This window comes from Stigmatopora argus, chromosome 13 (genome assembly GCF_051989625.1).
Source record: "Stigmatopora argus isolate UIUO_Sarg chromosome 13, RoL_Sarg_1.0, whole genome shotgun sequence".
NCBI classification, from domain to species: Eukaryota; Metazoa; Chordata; class Actinopteri; order Syngnathiformes; family Syngnathidae; genus Stigmatopora; species Stigmatopora argus.
In genome coordinates, this window is record NC_135399.1 from 7,386,800 (window position 1) to 7,409,455 (window position 22,656).

A 22,656-nucleotide genomic window follows, 5' to 3' on the forward strand; every position below is an offset into this window, starting at 1 on the left:
ACCACACCATACAGTATTTCCCGGTAAATTGAAATGACGGTCGACAGTAACGTGGATTCTCAGGTGCCCAATAGGTACAATTATGGCGGTTAATAAAAAATGATACTTGTAAATATTCTCACACTTTTGAAATAATAAAGTTCTAATTAAACACCACGTTTACAATTATTTTTAATGTGCATACATTTTTTGGGACACCCTGTATTTATAGATATAAATAGCATTCTTATTTGTGATAGGTTGGTTATATTAAAATATGAATGGGGCTTTCCAGTTTTCATACTTTAACACAATGACAATCAAGTATACAACTTGTACAACATGCCAGTGTACAAAGAAAATTGTCTGACTGGTTGTTCGTCCCCTTGCCCTGCAATTGGCTGGCAACCAAGGTATCCCCAACCTACCGCCCTTAGTTGGTTGTCATACCAATTATCCTCACAAGGGTTGTGGGCGGTGCTGGAGCCTATCCCAGCCTACTATGGCAGTAGGCGGGGGACACCCTAAATTGGTTTCCAGGCAATTGCAGGGCAAACCCACGCAAGAACATGCAAACTCCACACAGGAAGATTCGAACCTGGGACTGAACACTTGATCTCAGAACTGTGAGGCATGCGCTCTAAGCATTTGCCACCCTTTGTTTGATCAATGAATCCAATTAATTGGAACACAAAAACATACAATTTATGTAAATACCAGAGTTCCTGTGTGCTATTTTATTGTCGATTTGTAAAATACATTCTAAAACAAAATGAAAAACCAAACAAGCCATAACAGTTTATGTAATGTACAGTACACAGACAAAAGCTTCTGCCTTTATCATTCTTTTGTTTTTCTAAGCATGATTTATTTGTGCCGTTGTGATAACAGAAAAGCATATTATATTTCACAGGTACAAGATGCAAACAAATATGCCTTCAAAAGATTTATGGTTGCTTAGCACCACGCAATAAGATGAGGTCGAGGAAGTGAAAAAAAGCTGCCAGTTGATTAAGTTATCAAATTCGAAGATAAATTATGGTTAATAACTTTTCTGACTTGATCTCTGAGGATTATGGTCTGCTTCCAATGATACAAAAGTTGCTTTCTCAAAGAAACTATTCATCAGGAGGTTTTGTAAACGGTTAGCAAATCATTTCAAGATCAGCCTTAAAAAATTTACTACTTTTGATTTTAGCAAGTTTTTACTCAACATCGTGAATAAAACATTAGTTTGTGCATGACTAAAGTGCAAAGTCAGCAATACAAAACACATTCTTCACTTTTTTCTCACAGACTGCCTCCTAGAGGTTAATATTCCTTCATTCACAGTGAAAAGCTGTTTAGCTGTAACTTACATCTGCATTTTGTACTCAATGACCTGTCATTTTTGGAGCATATAGAGGTGTTAGTAATAGGTTTTGCAAGGTAATAAATGAAGTCAAAATGCTCAAAACTTAAGTCTAAATAGATCAAGAATAGCACACCTAGAACAAATAATTCCTCAGAATACACTTTTTTGTTCATTTTTTTTGTTTTAATTTAAAATGTATGAGACACCATTTAAGGCATTATATGTATAGAAAGTACTTCCATACAGAGTTGGGAGATAACATTATGTTTAAAAGACTATACAATCTCTATTTACAGTGTTTAAATCCAGCCCACTCAATAAAACCGTAACTAAAAACATGAACTTTACTTAAACTAACCGAGAATGATTGCCCAATGCCAGCCATCACATTCAACAAGTATGAATATATTGGTTTTTCATACTGCTTTAATGTAATTGAAAAGGATGCGGAAGAGCTTAAATCAAACAGCCAATGGTCTCTTTAAGGAATCCTTACAAATTGGGTTGTATAGTTTGAAGTGTAAGTCCACAATTTAAGTGCAAAATTTGAATCAAATGGAACTTTATGGCTTTGTTACACTGTTATTGGATACTAATACAAAACACAGTATATTTAGGAATTTAGTCAATATTGACAATTTAGTACATCCTGTACTATTTTCTGTCATTGTTATGTAATTTGTTTGCTATTATTGTGACAAATATTGATTGAAGTTTAATAGTTATATACCAAATGTATTTTTAGCTTTACAAAATATTTTTATTTTTCAAAAAATATTCAAAAGATAATATATAAGGTAGTAAAATAATCCCCATGACGCTTCAACAAAAAAAATGTCTCATTAAAAATTTTGTTTGAAAATAAATCAACATGACAAACTTTTTGTAATTAAAACTACACTTTATATGTCGTGTTCTTCTATTAAGTTTTGATTGTCTTTCCCAAAAACAGAAATAACAAAATAAATAATGCACCTCCCTGATTAAAATATTAATTTTCAGTGCCATGAAAAATTTTGCTCTCAGAGCCATTGAGAAGCGACATGAATACAAAATTCAATTCAGAGGGATGGTCTAAGGCAGTGGTCTCCAAACTAGCCTTCCGGGGGCCGCTGTGGATCTTGGTTTTTGTTCTAACTGATGAGGCACAAGCAGTTTAACCAAGCAGGTTTCTGCTAACAAAAGCAGCACCTAACAATAAACAGATTGATGACAACTTTCGACTTGCTTTGTTGTAATGAAAGCCTCCAGTCATGGCAGCCCTTTATGGAATAGTTTGGAGACCCCTCTTCTATGGGGAAATACACTGATGACATATAATTCAAACAATTGTGTCTTGTTGCATCTGGCATTAAAGTAACATTTTTTTCCTGACACAAATAGAGGTGTAAGGGTTATTTCAGTACCTAGATACCTTGCTTTGATTGGGAGAACTACTGAGTTGACTTCATGAGTGGCTTACCCAAAAAAAAGGGTAGTTGTTCAGGTTAGCCTATTCAAAGGGTAGAATTATCATTAAATATTTTATTTGGTGTTTAAACACTTCCCAGCACAGCATATACATTTCTTTCAAAAATTCATCTTTCACTCTTTCATTACCAAAATCATATTCATGTACGTAGTATTGGTGCACCTTAAATTACTACCTGACAAAGACAATGGAAGACTGGGAGGTTTGAATGAACAATCGCCGGAAATGTCAATGTTGGGCTAATTGTTAAAAGCTGCCTAGCAACAGGAACAGCTACTGCACTAAAGGTAAATATTTGAGTAGAGTGAATGCTTCATGTCTCAAATTGAGCTGTAATTCACGTTGTTGACCCGTCAAAATAACAAATCAAACATGAAAAATAAATACATTATCAAAGTGATTTCTACTGAGAGACAAAATTGAAAGACACAAACATAATCAAGTAGCTTCAGGTGATCAAACAGAAGTTTGCAGCACACTGTTGTTCTACTTTGTATGTTACAAATAAAAGGTTTAGGGTCATGTTATATGTGGGAGGGGGTGGGGGTAGTAATACAAGAAAAAAAAAGAAATCAAAATATTATTAGATTGAAAAAATATATAACCAGCCTGTAGAGTGTAGCCTTGCCAGCCACTTTGTATCCTGCTGGAGAAAGTATGTATTTTTGGTGAAAGTCATCCTTGAGGTCTGTTTTAGCAAAATTTTAAAAAGGTTTCAATACAACTGATTTGATCACATTATAGCGACATGCACTGCTATAAAGCCTTCATGTGGTTGTTCAGCTGTTTACATTCACACCGCTTTTTAGCTGAAAAGTCTGTAATAGTGCTACATCAGTTTGCAGCATCACACACACACAAAAAGAAAATCAATCCCGTATTTCTTTTAACATTTGTAGCAATCCTTTAATGGAATGTATGCTCACCGCGGACAATATGTGAGGAGAACTCATAACGGTCTTTGCTGCGGTGGCCACAAATATTGCATTTCAGTGGATCCCTGTATCCATGGCAACCCATATGTATAGTATACATGACGTGGTCGAGGAAGAGCACTTGGCAATGGTCACACTGGAAGGCTCGCAACTCCCGGCCTTCTCGTCCAAAAACCCGCAGCCCTTCCAGGTTTGCGGGCCTCTCTGTGGATTCGCGAGGTACACCGGTCAACGTCCCTGACCCATTTCTGGATGACACATCAGCCATGTGCTCACTCGAATAAATTGCAGGGCTTGAGCGTGACCTGAGACTGGATGGCAGATTATTACCAGGGTTAGCATGCCGTTCCGGAGGGCTGCTGCCAGCCGACTCGGGCGACTCTCCGCCACTGTTGCTCGGCGTGTCTTCATGAACCGACTGGGTTGGTCTACCGTGCCGAGTCAAAGAAGCAGGACCGTTGGAGATGGCGTGGCTTGGAAAATCAGAGGGTAATCGGGGCTGAGGTGTGAGCGAGTCAGAATTCCCTGTACGCTCCACTCTCTGGTCAAGAGGTAGAACATGATGGTAGAGTGGGTTGACCATGGGCATAACATCTGTTATCGAGAGGGGGAGCCCCGTGTGCTGTAGAATGGGCCTAATTGGGTCTGATCCCAAGTATGTGATGGCATTGTTCATAGCCTGGTCCATCATTTGAGCTGATAACATTTCAGCCTGTTTCTCAAACTTGAGGCCCATTTCATATCCTATATCCGGGTAGCTGTAACGCCCCAACTTTTCACCTGTTAAAAACAGAAAAGTATCATGACTGAGGCGTCCGAGACTAGGACTTTGGGTATCTGGTCGTGAAATAGAATTACAAATTGATAATGTACATCGGGGGGTCTGCAAATTATTCCAGAAAGTGCCGCAGTGGGTGGGGGTTTTCGTTCCAACCTATAAGAGGAAACCTTTCCACCAATCTGGTATCTTAGAAGTGGAATGAGTGGATTGCAGTCAGGTGCTTCTTGTTTCAGCAGAAATCTCATTAGTTAAACTGTTTCTGTTGGATCGGTTGGAATAAAAACCTGCACCCACAGCGGCCCTCAAGGACCGGTTTGCAGACCCCTGCGGTACATGGTTCCTTCTTCATCACGTGTTCCCCTGGTTTGCATTGTATTGATGCTAAAATCATTTCTAACTCTGTGGCTAACTTTTTCTCAAGAGGGATCAAATGTTGGCTGCATACTAAAGTTTGACTTCTGAAGAATGTCATATGTAAGTCAGGTTTTCACTCTCAACACATTAAAAGTCTAAACAAAAACACATACTGCACGCCAAATAAGAAACTGCTGTCCATTAAAAATAATTACCTTGGCGCATAACAGTCTGAGCACCCTGAGAACTTTGTCATGCTACTTTATAATGTCAAATACTAAAACAAAACAAAAACTAAAACATTCTGTATTATTTTGTTGACCAGCTAGCAGAGCCAATGGTTTAATTGTTGACATTTGTGAATTGTGAAGTGGGTCACAAACTCTTTCCTAAACATATAATGCAGCAATTCAATGATTACCTCATAGCAATTACGATCACGACTCAGGTACGCTATCTGTTAATTTATTTATCGGGACAGGAAATGTGTTAGCAAGTCACCAAGTACAATATATGTATATAGTACAAGGAAGCCAATGTCAGATTTTTACTGGCAGTCAAACTACAGTTTCCCATTTGCATGTTGTAGTTGATTGTCGATGTGTGAAAGTGGAAAGCCTCATCCATATTTTAATATAACCAACCAATATCAAACAGGGAATATGTAATCGGTTGTCTCTTAATAAGATTGCAAATAGCAATGTTGCATCTATCCCTAACCGCAAAAAGAAACCCAATACAACCATACCAATCGTCGTCAATTTGCCTATCATCTATTTAAATGATAAAATGAAGAATATAGCCCAATAAAATAAAACTAAGTATGAATCAATGACTAGAAAAAGTCAGTAATAAATATTTGGAATGTGATTTGATTTCCCTTTTGGGTGGTTGTTTTTTAATTTGTTTCCCCAAGTACAGAAAAAGAAGAAAATTCAACAAAGTCATGTGAGTGAACCTCTATACCATCAGGTTGCTATAATTTAAATATGTTATGCAAAACATCTTCATTCCATAAAATACACATTATAATCATTGTTTGTTATTATTATTACTACAATCTCTTAATAGTACCTTAAACTAAACACATACTGTAATATTTTGGCAACCAACTAGCCGAGTGAAACCTTTAGCTCTTGACTACGTTTGTGAAGTATAATTTACATTTTCCTAAAACCATAATGTAGCAACTGAACTGAGTTGTGCTATTTTTATTTATTTTTGGCAATGGGCGTTTCTGTCACAAAAGAGCTGTAAATTGGGTACCAGGAAGCCAAATGTCAGATAATTTCCTTTCCATTCGCAGTTTGTCTGTTACATGTGGTACTTGATGTTGAACGTGCAAAAGTGTGAGAATAGGAAAGCCCCATCCATATTTGAATATAACCAACCAATAACAAGCAGGGATGTTGCGAGCTGTTGACTCTGAATAAGCTTGCAAAAGGTAAACCGCAAAAGCAAAAAGCCTGTCCTCGCCACATTCCCCTCAAACTGCTACAACTTCCTCAATTAGCATACTGTATCTTTTACATGAGAAAATAAGGTAAAATAGCCTCTTAAAATAAAACTTTAAAAAATGAGTGGAATGGAAAAAGTGAGCAATAAATATTTGGAATGTGACCTTATCTCCCTCATGGCTTGTTATATGGTCAATTTAATATATGAATAACTCTATTATTGTTGGTATTAGACTCCCTCAATCTACTTTCTATTTGTTTTCTACCCATACCTGTATCCATCCATCTCTCCTACAAGAAATGCATTTCCAATCTCCTCTCAATAGTGATAACATTGCTGGTTAGCAGTGTTGATGAATACTCACCCACAAATTTCTGGGGTGTGGTGCTCTTCCTTTTCCCAACATTACTGTGCAGTCTTTCAATGACAAGCGGCCGCTCAAATGTAGTCATAGGCCTAGGCTCTTTAGTAAGCTCACCTGCAGAAGTATTATCAAAATAAAGGTAAATGTTACAGTGGACTTTGTGTTATTAACCAAACATTATGTATGTTCATTCCTAGAACAAATACCTGCAAAAGGAGCTGTTTTAGGTGTTGGATCAAGACCAATGCTCTGTAGGTAACTATGGCAGCGTTCTTTGTGCTCCTCAAGGGAACTGCGTTGTTTGTAGCTCCGCCCACAGTAGTTGCACTTGTGTGGTTTGCCCACTAAAGGTGTAGACATTCACAAGAATAGCTATCTCTCATCTCATCTCATTTTATGAACAGCTTTATCCTCATTAGGGTTGCGGGGGGTGGGGTGCTGGTTCCAATCCCAGCTGTCTCCGGGCCAGAGGCAGGGGGACACCCTGAATCAGTGACCAGCCGATCACAGGGCACAAGGAGACGGACAACCATGCACACTCACACCCATACCTAGGGGCAATTTAGCCTACCATGCATATTTTTGTAATGTGGGAGCAAACCGGTGTACCCAGAGGAAACCCACGCAGGCCCGGGGAGAACATGCAAACTCCACACAGGTGGACGTGACCTGCATTTGAACCCAGGACCCCAGAGCTGTGAGGCCGACACGCTAACCACTCCCTCCACCGGGCCATCAAACGGTCCCATCCTAACCATATCTTTCCATCATGTTCGTCAATCAAGTTCAAGAACAGGATGTTAGGCGGTCTTTGTCACAAATCCTTTCGTCTATTACATGACAGCAATAGGAGTTTGTTTTGCCTTTTTCATTACAGTTTCATATGACAGCATATGAAGCAGCTCATAAAAGAACACCATTTTGGTGCTAAAGGGAAAAGTCTTACCAGCATGTGTGCGCAAATGACCCGTAAGAGCGTCGCGGCGGCGACAGGCGTAGTTGCAGAAGGGGCATTTGAAGGGTTTTTCACCTGTGTGCAACTTAATGTGCCGCAGCAGATTTCCCTTCTGCGTGAACGAGACACCACACTGGTTGCACTGAAATGGACGGTCACCTATAGAAGGCATAAACAGGAATTTATCTCACTGCATGCATTGGCAATATACAGTATTAAGGAAGTTTGAGTAAATAATCACATTTTCAAAATTAAATAAAGTATTTCTTTGATCATTAAATCAAGTTGGCTACAACTAGACTGTAATGTTGCTTTGAATTGACAGTCAGCTGAATGTAAAGGTAATTAAGAGAGACCTGCTAACTACCAACACTACTACTTCTTTGGACTATAAATTAATGAATTAATACATGAGCCTAATGTATGATATTTATTCTTGGTCTGATAAAATTAAATATAAAAAAAATACAACTTGGATTTTTCCATTGTGTGTTTTTTGTTGGTGCTACGACTAATAGTCTGAAAAATATGGTACATATTATTACAACCTTTAATTAAACTTTAGCGCAGTTCTACTTCCTTACAAACTACCATGACGATGCATTTGTATTATTATGTTTATTAGATCCTGCAAATACATTTGATGCTTTGGCAGACATGGCTTAAGTTTTAGTGTTTCACTTGAAAACAACAAAAGGAGTTGTTTTAGTAATTAGATGAGGCACTGAGCAGCAGGAAGTATTTGTTGTTGTACATTCCATAACTACATTCTAATAGGAGAAAAACATGATCATCAGTAAGTTGGAAAGAAGACGTGATCATATGCTGTGACAACCATAGCTATCATGGCGGCAGCTGGAACAGGTTTCGGGGGATTCCAGGGATATTTTTTTTCCCTGATAATTTCAAGTCTGCGTTATTGTTTTGGAACTAAAAAAAACGTGAAAGAGGTCTACGCCCTATCAGAAAGACAAAACAAATGCATGTGATTTAAAATAGAATCAACTGGCTGGTTTTGCGACAAATACAATACCGCTTGGTTGTCGAGTGGTTGAATCCAGTGCCATGGTTTGTCCAGATATTTCATCTTGTGCACGACTCGGGCTCCCAGCCATAGATTCCTCCACGGCCGTGCCTTCTTCTCCTGTTTGAAGCTCACACACCAGGCTTCTGTTGTCAGTTTCCTCACTTGTATCTTCTTGCTTTATCTGTTTATCATGCAGTTCTTCAACACAAAAACACGAGTGTAGAGTTGGTGACTTCATTCTTAAATCAGAAATGATGTTTGAACTGAATTTGGGTAAACACAGAATTCATTACTTTAGAATAGACTTAAATGGAGACAGAATTAATGTGTAGGAAGCTTTTGGATGCACTGACACAGTGCCAAATTCAGAGGCGCCAAAGATAAACAGGCCCATCTGGTTCCTAGTTGTCTTTGGAGAAGAGAAGGGAGTGTCAGAGGCACCTTCCCAGCAATGGACACCAGCGCAATGATAAGATTAAGACAAAATTGTGTGTCTGTGGAGGTGGAGATAGTAGTTTTGCACATACTGTAGTTACGCCTAGCTGCACACATTTCCAGTATAGACCGAAATATTGGATGGTACATAGAATAGCTCATAGGCCTTCAAATAATACTTGGACAAAGGTAATGGAACAAAAATGTTTATCAATTCAGTTCAGTAAAAAAATGGTAATCGGTTATTTGTGGCATACCATTTCCTGGCTGTGAAAGCTAATGTTAGAGTGTCATTGGTGAATGAGTAAGCGAACATTCTTTCACACCTCCCATTGGATTGGAACTTCTTGTAGGACGTCAAGGGTAGACAATAAGTTAATCGACCAGGCATAGTGAATGAGCCGTTCTTTCTCCATTGTAAATAAAACATTCAGGATAATTGCATCTTTTTTAAGCTTGTGGTAATACAGGAAGAACCCTCTCAGTTTTGGTATGACTGCACAAAACAAATTCCAAAAAAACTCATGGAGACAATCTTTGTATTTCCACTGCTTGAAGATACAGTTACCTTAACCCATGATACAAAGCTTCCATTTGTTCATTCATTCGTTTTCCATGTCGCTTACGAGGGTGGCAGGGGTGCTAGAGCCTATCCTAGCTGACTACTGCCATACCTCTTTGATTCCTGAATTTGCATTTAACAAATTTACATAAAAATACATATGAACATAAAAATTATATTATTCATTCATTAATTTTCCGTACCTCTTATCCCCACAAGTGTTGTGGGTGTGCTGGAGCCTATTCCAGTCAATTGTGGGCAGTAGACGTGGCACACCCTGAATGGCCAGCCAGGACAACAACTATGAGACCAACAACCATTCCCCCTAACACTCATAGCTAGGGCCAAGTTAGTGTGTTCACCTAGCCTACCATGAATTAAAAATGTCTGTAAAAGAGTGACTAGCAAATTTGCCTCAAATATCTAACACCAAGGGTTCAATCTTGGGCTCTGGCCATCCTGTGTGGAGTTTGGATGTTCTCCCAATGGGTTTTATCCATGTACTCTGGTTTCCTCCCACATCCCTAAAACATACATGGTAGTGTGTTTGAACACTCTAAATTGTCCCTAGGTATGAGTGTCAACATGAAAGGGTGCTCTGCTGGCAAGCAATTCAGGGTGTCCCCTGCCGACTGCCCAGAGTTGCCTGGGATAGGCTCCCGCAATAAGTGCAGCAGTAGGATAAGCAATATGGAAAATGAATGAATGAACACGTGTGTTTCATTCTTATTTATTTTTTTAACGTATGACATCAGTTTGTTGTTGTATTTTTCAATGTAATTTTAAAGTTTACATAGAACATACAAGGTTTAAGCCTCAAAGCTGTGTGGCGTCATCAGTGTTTTAGATGGTCTTTTTAGATTGTGTGTGAAAATGGCAGGACATAAAACTTACTCTTCCAGATGATCTGGTTTTGAGATTTTCAACAGGAAAAACAAAGCTGTGACCATACTTGGCTGTTAAACTACAGTTTCCAATCTGACTGCATCCTCGAGCTGTCCCTTGAGGCTACCCCAGCCTCATTTGGTTTAAACCATTAAACTTCAATCAAAGAAATTAACGTCAAAAGACAGGAATTAGCAACAGAAATCATTTGCACAAAGCTTCTGAAAGCTTTCAATTTATATTTCCACTTTAGAACGGAACATCATGCACAAGCCTCGTCTTCACGGCTGTAACCTGGCAACAAGAAAGCGACCCTGTATCTTTACATCTGCCGAATCTCAGTGTGACTGTCTTGAATGCATCAAGTGGTCAATTGAGGATTACTTGAAACATTTGCTGCAATAAATGTATTTCACATTTGAAGCATTTTATCAACCTGGGCGTCCAAATAAGAGTAAAAGCCATGACTGCATGTCTGACATCATACAGTATGTTCCTCGAAGAGACGTTTTTTTGCCTGATCTTTTTTTAAACCTATTATTTAGTGGACTTATCTCAATTATGAACTGACATTGTATTTTCTTTTGCCGTCTCATTATCTTGAAAAGTACACAATGTGGTGTATATTTTGTGGAGTTGAGCACTCACCAGTAGGAGAATGATAAGGCTCAGTTTGTCCATTTGGTGTTGGTATTCTTGACTTCTCCCTAACTGGAGAGCATTTCCCGTTACCTAAAAGACAACAAGAAAGCAAGATATGACGAGGTAAATGTGTTAGAATACAGAACACATTCTGCCTTTAAAATTCATCTGAACTGCAATTCAATCTTAACAAATTGATGGTGCTACTCATCCAATCCATTTGAATTAGCTGATTTAGCAATGAATTAACCATTTTTTTATTTGCTGCCAGTACTCCCACTTCAAATGAATTGGACGTCTACAAGTGACAAACTCATTTAAATTCAGAGCAAAAGTATGCAATGAGCCGATGATTGGACATCTATCATTGTCACTGCCTTACATTTTGTGTGCAATTGACAGCATATACAACTTTTCTATAGGTCGATAATTTCGACAAAACAACTCAGACGAGAACCATAGACCGCAAATTAGAAAAACCACTGAAAGAGGCTATGAAAGACAAACTCTGTGTTAAGACATATTGTGAAAAAGAATGCATTGACACTTGCATCACAGCTGAGGAAAAAATGTGTAAAAAGAAACTCCTTTAGTCACAGGCAGTGAAGGTCATTGAAAATACATTGAATTTCTACCAATGCCCAACATAATCTGCATGTGCACACAAGGTCTTTCTTCATTAGAGTAGGATAAAGCACGGGCGACTCTCTTTGGTTCCAGAAAATGAATGGCGACTGTGAAAGTAACACTACAGAATGCTAAAGGAACTAACTGAACCAACCTTGTAACTATGGTATCCTAATGTCCAGCAAACGTGGATCAGATTGCATCCTCTCAGCAGCTGAGGCTATGGATAGCCTGTGTCCACTTATCCCATTACACATTATCTATCGGGTCTTTTGAACAATACAGTTCCAAAAGTGCAACTGACCCAGCTGTGAGTTCCCGAAGAAACAAGTGCAGGTGTCTTTTTTTTGTACAATGTGAAAAGATTATAAACCAAATTTCCAAGGATTTAAGAAGCAACTGAACAAGAAGCAATTTTAAAAAGGAAAAAAATAAGGAGGTTTGGGTACGGTATAACCAAAAATTCTTTGAACAACGTATTGTGACAACCCAGCTTTCTTTTACGGTACATTCAGTGTTGTGGAAGCTCCCGTATGAGAGGTGCACACCAGAAGATGCTGTACATGACGCAAGCCTAATGCTCCAGGCTCAGGTTGCATGGCCTGAAGGAAATCTCAGATGACTGAGGTGAGCTAACCCTTTGGCTAGTCTGTCCTGAAGACAGAACTGGCCCAGATTTAGCTTAAGAATTTTCCATGACTTTATTTCAATCTTTCACTCATTGTATTGTGTCAAAACAGCTATTTTACATTTCAAATATCACACAAAACACCCCTACTGAAATAATGATTAAGAATGCTGTATGACATAATGTGTCACCCGTACCAGAACTCTTGGAAAATATATTTTAAATCTTACAAAGAATAAGTGCTTAGTTTTTAGTAAAAAAATAAATAAATACATAAAATAAAAGAAAGAAAAATCTCATCATAAACAAATTAAGAAAAATATCATTTTAGTTTTAAAGTAAGGAATAAGATATTAGGGTTTTTTTCTGAGGCAATTGGCAGACATTTTTGTTTTATATTTTTCTCATCTCATTTTCTGAACCGCTTTATCCTCATTAGGGTTGCAGGGGGTCCCGGAGCCAATCCCAGCTGTCTCCGGGCCAGAGGCAGGGGACACCCTGAATCGGTGGCCAGCCAATCGCAGGGCACAAGGAGAGGGACAAACATTCACACTCACACTCATACCTAGGGTCAATTTAGAGTGTCCAATTAGCCTACCATGTATGTTTTTGGAATGTGGGAGGAAACCCGAGTACACAGAGGAAACCCACACAGTCCCAGGGAGAACATGTGAACTCCACACAGGTGGACGTGACCTGGTTTTGAACCCAGTACCCCAGAGCTGTGAGGCCAACGTGCTACCCACTCGCACCACCGGACCACCCCTTATGCCACACATCTCTGCTCTCACAATCTTGCCACCACCAGCAGGAAATGAACCCACACCGCAGTCAGGTGAGTGAACCCCTACACCAAGAGGCGGCACCAGATCAGGGAGTATCATTCCAAAACATAATTATTTGAGTTTACTTGTGCGAACTGATGTTAACACTGCTCAAAAGCAATTAAACAAGACAGATGTCACACTTATTAACAGGGAGAATTTCTGGCAGCAAAACATCATTCTGCTGCATGGTTGGGATGTGGTTTTTCCTGTCAACCGCCCCCTCCACCTCTAAGTCTTCCATACACTCATTAAACACACACACGCAAACACACCCCCACACACGTAAATGTAACAAAGACAACTCGTCTGGCAACAAACTTTGACTGTGCAGATTTTTTTTAATAAAGAATCAATGCAATCTCATAGATTAAATTTACATCTATCACACTATCTTTCCTAATTTTTTATATTATTATTGTTTTTTAGTTTTCAAGAGCCTTTTCTAAACAGTACATTAGTATGTGGTTTTTGATGCAGTGGATTTTCAAAGACAAAATAGAGGTAAATTTTGGAAGTGTCAAAATTCCTATTTCACTACAATTCAATTAACCTAAGGGTTACATGAATGTTCACAAATGATTAAATCATTTCTAAAAATATTAATCGCTATTTTACTTGACCTTACCATGCATCAGTCTAAATAAAAGAAGTTTAAATGGCCTCAGAAAAACAACAGCACTATAGTTGCCTTAAGTAAATTTTGGGGATTTAAAAAAAAGTAACGAGGTTACTCACTAAAAGCTCAACAGACTCCCATTTATTCTTGTAACTCTTTCATTTCAAAATGAGCAGCGAAATGTCTGCTTGAAAAGATAATGTCGTAAATTGTTTCAACCTGATATTAGCAATGTGTAGACTAATCAATATAATCATACAGTGGAATCTACCATTGTTTTAATTGGATGGAAAGTAATCTAAAGTGAAGTTAGTTTAGCATGATAAGAAAAGAAACATCTTGGATACAAAATTCATCACATGACTTCACCTTGTAAGCATTGATTCATATCTTCGGTTTTATTATTTGTTTCTTTTTTGTATACTTTGATGACATTTGAACGGGAAATGGCACTGTCCTTGCTGCAGTATAATATACCATGGTTAAAATGACAAAATGTTTGCGTGAATATCAAAAGAACAATTGATGAAATCCTGCCTCTGCATGTTTTCCAACATGCCACAAGTGTTTGTCATCTATGTCATCCTATTTACTCATTTTTTTCCTTGGTAATAACTTCTGTTTACAGTAAGAACAACAAAATGAAAAGAAAGTTCCTGGCTTATTGATACATTTAAAAAAAGTTTCATGTTATTTTCTGAGCTTTATAATTGGCAATGTTAATATGATGATAAATCTGTTTCATGATCGCAATACTAAGTTGGTGGCATTGATTGTTTGAATTCCCATAGATTCTAATGGGATAATTTGTTGTAGAATTTATTTGTCACAATGTATAGATGTCTTCATGTTTGGAGGTTTTATATTACATACCTCAAGATCATTATATCAGAAACAGTAAGAAAAGGACTTACTAGCACAGTAGCCATTGGGTGCCTCCATTTCCAGCGCTTTGATGTTGTGGCTGAGGAGTATAAAAAAATCATTTTAATTACAAACAACCTTTTAATGGGCACCATTTGATCGCTTATTATCACTACATACACAATGACATGAAATAACATTTAAATGCCCCACAATTCAAATATCAGCTTGCGCCATGATTTATGAAGTGCAAAATATGTGTTGTCCACCTGCATCCAAAATATATCACGAGCATTTATTAACAACAGTGCGGCAATTTTATTTCTTATCAAGACTTTTACAGAATAACGTCTTATACCAATGAATTCGCTTAAATCTGATCATTGAACTACCAAAATGGATTTAGATCACAATAGACATCATCTACAGTAATGAATGTCAATTGGGTTTATTTCTCCCCAATAATATTAATTGTGATACACTATGTTTTACTACTGTGTAGTTAAAGCTACATCTTATTTCCTGAAAAAAAAAGGGAGTTGATATAATTACCTTCAAAAGAGTCTCCTGAGCAAAATAACTTGACAATTTCAGTAGAGAACTGAGGGAGTTGATGGCAGGTCGTCACCTGCTCCCTTTCGAGGACAAAAATGTCCAAATCACTTATTTCCTCTCGTTATAGTTAAATATTGCAGGACACTGAGCATTGTTGGGTAAATCCCATTAGAGAACCCCAACAAAGAACGTGAGGAGAGCAAGGTTGAAAGTTAGGGAGAGCATCTCCCCTCAACGGTGGCCAAGACAAAGTCTCTTTCTCTGTCCCTCTTGAGAATTAAAAATACAATATCTGTCCTGGAAAGTTCGACACAGACCCAACTCGACAACGGGGAGTTTGGAAAGGGAAGACTTGACAAGCTGCTCAGAAGGAAAGAAGCAGAGGGATGGATCAAACTGGATCCACCGGTTCCTAAGGAATTAGCCATAGAGAGAGGGAGCACCCAGTCACTTTTCAAGGGACTGGAAAATCCGTTGGTTTGTCAGTTTTGAAAGAAAGCAAGTATTGACGATGTGACTCATGCTTGAAAATGCAGCACCTCACACAACTATGCAGGATGTCAAAGTTTGGCTTTAAAAGGCATTTGTGAAGGACACAAATGGATTTAGAACTAAAAAAAATAGTATTTACCACTAATTCTTTCTTTAACAATCCTATTTTACAGATGCCAACTGAATAACTGTACTAAACCTATTGTGATTGAGTTTATATTAAATTAGATTAGATTAAACTTTAAGATTTTGATGATAGTTTTTGCCAAAAAATATTTCTCTTTCAGTGACAGTGATGAATGTCCAATCATGTGGCTTTTTTTAAAATAAAAATCTTTCTTCCTTTAATTAATGCTTTCATGGACAAACTTGTTCTCTTTCTTTTTTACCTTAACTGGGCAATCAGTTAACTCATTGGCTGAACACTTGTTCATCTAGCCATCCCAGACAAAATGGATTTGACATTTACAGTGTCGTTAATGGCACTGAAAGATGACGACTAGTCCTCCCAGGTTAAATAAATTGGACGTCTATTGGCGTCAATTACATATAGTGAGTTAAAATACTATATAAAAATAAATTCTTTTTGGGTAATCAGTGTATATATAATTTGTATTATTCATTTTAATTTTAATGATTATGTTTTATTAACAGTATAAATTTATACATGTACTTATAATTTCTGGTGACAAAATAATATAAAATTTAATTGAATGCTTTTATTGTCATTATACAAGTGTAATGAGATTTAAAGCTTCACTATGAAGTGCAAAATTAACAACAACAAACAGACAAATAAATAATCAAATAATAATAATGAATAAACAACTAATAAGTACAGTAATCTCTCGAATATCACGATTACTGCAGACCAGATATGGCCGCGCTAATCGAAAAATTGCGAAGTAGGGTCACCCCTATTTTAACTACCTTTTTCTTCCAGCGGTGAGTCCTGGAAGCAAGAGTGGCTTCTGCCTACCAGTATCAGCGTGGATTTTCACATTTTTATGAACTTAAAAAATAGTAATAATAATAATTAATAGCAGAAAAAATAACTAAGAAATGAATTTGCGATAAGTGAAGTCGCAATAATCGAGGGAAGACTGTAATAAATAAATAAGTAGTCAATACAACAACATGCAATGAACACAATCTCTTGAGTATTATTAATAATAATTGCTTAGATATTTTAGTGTTTTAATGACTAAAGTTATTTGCCCTCTTAAGGGTTAACAGTTTCAAGTGTCAACTTTTTGTACTGACCACTGTCCTGTAAAGGTTAAATGAGTTTATCCCTAGTAGAGGGATTCGCTGCCAACCCTCCCACTTCAAATGGATTGGATACACTTCATGTCACTATCGCAAATAAAAGGAACGTTCTTGTTTAAGTGGGTCTTTTTCCGACAAAAGGTGCCCCCTGAATGGAATGGAAGACGGACGTAACCTACGTTTTTCATCCGTGAAATCATAATTTAAATGTTTTCATGTTAAATGCTTTTGTACGAGCATGCAAAATGAAAGTATATCTATCACAGGTGGGACGCATCGTAAAGTTTGTTGTTTCGTGATTTTTAAGTGCGTTCTTTTCAAATAGGAATTCAGTTGTCATGCAACAGGTGATCGGACTGCAAACCCGTTCCTTAGCAACCTGTACATATGTTGCATTTCTATTTGCATGTGTGTGCGTGTGTGTGTGTGTGTCTTTTTGCGATCTTCTTGTTTATTTACCTGACGCATGTGGCATTCTATCCTAGTGGGCTGCACGGCGATCCAGAGTGGTTATCAAGGTGTGGAAAGGACTTCATTGTTGAGATGTTAAGTCCGGGTAGGTTCCGAAGCCCCTGAAGAGGCAACAAGCATCAAGACCAACCAGCGCTGTCCTTCTCCATCTCCCGCAAAGAGCAGCTGCAGAGTGACAAGTGCCACTTGTTGTGCAGGTGATGTTGTAAGTATGGTTTGGTCTGATAGCAAGAAATGGAACGAGCGGCACTGATACGCATGAATCACCCGATCTATGGTTAGTTTAGGGACCTGACGGTCATGAAGCCTAATTTGCGTACAACACAAAACTTACTTATGGTTTCAAATGTTAATTTCAATGTGGAAATTGTAGGATTTTTAAACTTAAGATATATGCCAATAGAGGTGGGGAGAAGTGTTGCAGTTGATCAATAAAATGTATTTATGTCAGTTGAATTGGTCGGTTTATCATATTTAATTATCTATGCTAATAAGCCAAAGTGATGAGTACACGAATAACCTCTCCTAAGGCTCTCTCTTGTGGTGAAGAAGAAATGTTACACGTTTGTGTAGTGTAGAAACGTCAATAAAAACGTATATATTATGGTTATTTATAACTTATAATATTCTATTAAAACAAGGACATGGGTTGCCATATATATATAATTAATTTATTATTTATTTATTCATACATATATAATTTATTATTTATTTATTCATATATATATAATTTATTATTTATTTATTCATATATATATATATAATTTATTATTTATTTATTCATATATATATATTCTGAACCGCTATATCCTCATTAGGGTCACAGGGGGTGCTGGAGCCCATTCCAGCTGACTCCAGGCCAGCCGATCGCAGGACACAAGGAGATGGACAACCGTGCATACTCACACCCTTACCTAGGGTTAATTTAGAGTGTCCAATCAGCTTATAATGCATGTTTTTGGAATTTAGGAGGATACCGGAGTACCCGGAGGAAACCCACACAGGCCCTGGGAGAACATGCAAACTCCAGAGGTGGACCGACCTGGATTTAAACCCAGTACCCCAGAGCTGTGAGGCCGACGCACTAACCACTCATCCGCTGGGCCACCCTAAAGTAAAGTTGGTATTTTTTTTATAATTATAAATACATTTGTAAATCATTTATAAAACAAAACTGATTAAATTAAATTGAAAGAAAACTTAAATACACACTACATGGCCCCAAATAACACTCCAAACGTGCTGCTTTTTTTCATAGACTTTAACTCAATAAATGCCATTTATGGTGATAGACTTCCAATTCATTTAACATGGCTTTGATGCCAATGTTTCAGTGTGTTTGACAACCCTAAACATCCAAAACATTTTAGAAATGGAGTGAATGTTTAGTCAATGAATGAGTGCCTTGTAAGAATAAGAAATAAATAAAAATCATCATTTTTGCATGAAAGAGTTAAGCCACATGTACGAAGCACATAATTATATTATATTAGAACAAAAATCACATCACACATACTAAAATAAATACATACAACTAGTTAGTGTACCTTCTATACTTTGTTGGTAAAGAATTTACCTGTATTGAATCTAAATTTGTTTGTCCCAGAAGTAAAACACCAGCTCTGTAAGACAACCAACCATGCAGGTCAATCAGTAATATTTATATGTAACAAACAAAGGAGATAAATAAATTGGTGAAAAGTTGAACAAATGAGCAAAAAAGCTAATAATGAAAGACAGCAAATAAACAAGTTAAGAGCATTCCCTTTTGTCAACTCATAACACTGTTCAATGTCCACCTCATAATGTTTATACTATTTAGAGTTCCAAATCAATTGAAATCATTGATTTATCTCAACATAATTAACCACAATTAAAGTCTCTTGTCCTACTGGTTAAAGCCGATAGGGGACAGTGTAACATAAAAAAACACATTAAATATATATATTGCTGTTTCATGTGCATGGGCCCAGGGGCCTTTAGAGCCCTAAATGGAACAGGACGACAAATAAAATCGTATTCAAAATTTATAACAAAGCTCTAAAATCCAGGCAGTAAATAGTGCAGTCCAGGACATACCTGCAGACCACAGCAATGCATCTGACAACATTTTGATTCCACAATATGAGCTTTCCACTCATGACTTGCATTCTTTTAATATGCAAACATTGTAAATTGCGGGATGTTTCAACATTAGTGAAAATAAAACCTCTCGTTCACATACATGAGTCACTCAATTCTTTAAACCCCATCAGTATAATAATGCAAATAGAGTTTGTTTGTCAGGTAAAATTTGCTACTATGAGGTAACATACATATTCAATTTTAAAAAAAAATTACAGTCAGTGTCATGCTCTTAAATAATGTCCGCTGAAAATATTTCAAAAGTGACCACGGTGTCAAAATCCATGTCCTTGTTTTAAAATCATCTATAAATAACCTTGGATAAGTCATTCATGTATCACTTTAATCTGATGGCTAATTTAAATCTATCCAGAGCTCCGGTCTTGTGGAGAGTAACTTGTTTGTCTGATAGGAGAGCCGGGCAATCTATCTCAATTATCCTGTTCACATTGTCTCAGGTGGACATTTCCAACCACAAAACTGTCAGCTTTGGTAATTTACTGCTTCTGTAAGCACTGCACTGACTAATGATGGGCCCTTTGACAAATTTAGATGAGCAGGACAGGTACAAGGTTGACAAACACTTCTTTTCATCTCATCTCATCTCATTTTCTGAACAGCTTTATCCTCATTAGGGTCGTGGGGGGTGCTGGAGCCAAAACCAGCTGTCTCCGGGCCAGAGGCGGGGGACACCCTGAACGGACAACCATGCACACTCACACCCATACCTAGGGGCAATTTACAGTGTCCAATCAGCCTACCTTGCATGTTTTGGGAATGTGGGAGGAAACCGGAGTACCCGGAGGAAAGCCAGGCAGGCCCTGGGAGAACATGCAAACTCCTCCACACAGGTGGATGTGGCCTGGATTTGAACCCAGGACCCCAGAGCTGTGAGGCTGACGTGCTAACCAATCTCCCCACCGGGCCGCCCTGGCCAAGAACTGCTTTTTAAAAAAAAAAATATAATTCCCATTAAGTAAGCAATACCATTTAAAGTTTGCTCAAAATCAAACAGAATTAGTCAGCCTTCCTTAAGCACAATACGTGCCAGAGCAGACTGTAAATGAGCATTACAAAGCTCTCCTCACCCTCGAGTTGGCAGACACAAATCTAAATGCTTCATGTTGTTTTTGTTGTTTTAGGGAGACTGGATCTGCAATTCATGGAACCCCAATGTCTGACTCATTAATGAGGTTTATCTTATCTGCTAGATCACAGATATATAATTGTTTGTTTTTGCATTTACATTATCTGACAATGGGTGGCCCGGCAGTTGAGTGGTTAGCAGGTCGGCCTCACAGTTCTTGGGTCATGGGTTTGATACCAGGTCAGTCCTCCTCTGTGTGGAGTTTGCAAGTTTGCTTGCATGTTTTTTATGGGTACTCTAGTTTCCTCTCATATTCCAAAAACATACATGGTAAGCTGGTTGAACACTCTAAATCCTTCTGCAGTGAATATTTGTCCGTCCTCTTGTGCCCTGCGATTGGCTGGCCACCAATTCAGGGTGTCCCACGCCTGTAGCCCATAGTTGGTTAGAAAACATTTAGTTTTCTCAGAAAAAAAATATTTTTCACCAAACTTCATTCAAGGAAATATTGCATCAAAATATGGATTTTTGAAAACTATTTTTTTCAGGAATGAATTGATATAAAGCTTGGAGTCTATATTTGTATTCATTTTAAGACCTGTTCAGTACCATCAACAGTTTAGATATTTGTTCCTATCAGAGTATTTATTCATTTGTTGTCAAGAATTCCTGAAAACAGCCAACAGCAAAAGCTGCTCTCTTGAGGATCCAGGCCTTGGCTCGAACTTTTCACTTTTCAGCCTGGTAAATTATTAATATTTCTTTTCCAGCCTTTCTATCCCTCACTCTATTTTGTCCGCAAGCGATTAAGCTGCTTAAAAATATCAGTGATGGTACTAGGATCTTAATATAGAGCATTCAGAATTCCATACTCAATCATGTATAAATTATTAAAATACACATTTTTGACAATTATATCAATTAGCAATTAATTTCATGAAATGGCGGTCCGGTGGAAGTGATTCACTGGTAACCAATTCTATATATTAATATAACAATTTCCGACAGGCTCGAGCATCCTTTGCGACTCTTGTGAGGATAAGTGCTATTACCTCTTTAGAAATAGTGCTTTAATAATTATACTGGCCAACCAAGTTCATTCATTCATTCATTTTCTGAACCTCTTATCCTCACAAGGGGTTTAATTTATAGGATTTTTTTAAAGGATGAAAGAGAAAGGAAACCTAAATTATGTCACATTGGGATCAACTTTTTTACTTTGTTTATCATAGTTGTGCATTACATTAGATGAATGTTGGTAAACACGTCAAAGCATACAAATCATGATGGCACAATTCCACACTGGCTAGAAAGCAGTTGAGTCACCTTGGACATATTCTATAATTAAAAGTACACTAACCCTTATAACACATTGTTGAAAAATATTTGACTAAAATTGCCACAAAAACAAACAAAAAAATCCAATTTCATTCTCACAAGACCCTTTGACCTTGCATTTCACAAGTGTTGATCAAAGCTATGTGGGGAAAAATGTGGTATTTGTTGTGTCTTAAAAAGTTAAGTTGAATCAGTATGTGATCCTAACCATGTTAGATAGCCCTGGAATTACTTGAGAACTTGAACAAATATCATGGGACACAAGCAATTTCAGTCTTTCCTAATGATCTTTCATTAAAATAATATATAACTTTATCGATCCCCTCTAGAGAATACATCATTAAATACATTTCAAGACTCTTCCAAATTTAAAGAAACAGCGCAGAAATGCAAAATACTCATTTTTCATATACATAGATATAGCCATTCAATTTCACTCAGGGAATCGTATGTGGAATTTAACATACACACATAGTGTGGAGTAACAGACTATTTTAGAAGTACATAGTGACAAAAACATTAGTCGCATGAATAAACATTAGCATTTTCTATTGAC

General features: G+C 37.5%; 1 protein-coding gene across 2 annotated transcripts; it reads right to left on the bottom strand.

Annotated features, from left to right (window-relative positions):
- Positions 1-701: 701 nt before the first annotated feature.
- ikzf2 (IKAROS family zinc finger 2) lies at positions 702-17,814 on the bottom strand. 2 transcript variants are annotated; one of them, XM_077617579.1, is made up of 8 exons: positions 17,540-17,814; positions 14,815-14,864; positions 11,209-11,292; positions 8,685-8,876; positions 7,643-7,810; positions 6,903-7,040; positions 6,697-6,810; positions 702-4,519 (listed from the first exon to the last, which is right to left on the bottom strand). In XM_077617579.1, exons 2-8 carry the CDS (start codon positions 14,840-14,842, stop codon positions 3,711-3,713), a joined length of 1,533 nt encoding a protein of 510 aa, XP_077473705.1. In that variant the 5' UTR covers positions 14,843-14,864; positions 17,540-17,814; the 3' UTR covers positions 702-3,710. The 2 variants fall into 2 exon arrangements, with proteins under 2 accessions (XP_077473705.1, XP_077473704.1); XM_077617578.1 differs by lacking the exon at positions 17,540-17,814 and adding an exon at positions 15,317-15,677.
- Between the last annotated feature and the right edge of the window lie 4,842 nt (positions 17,815-22,656).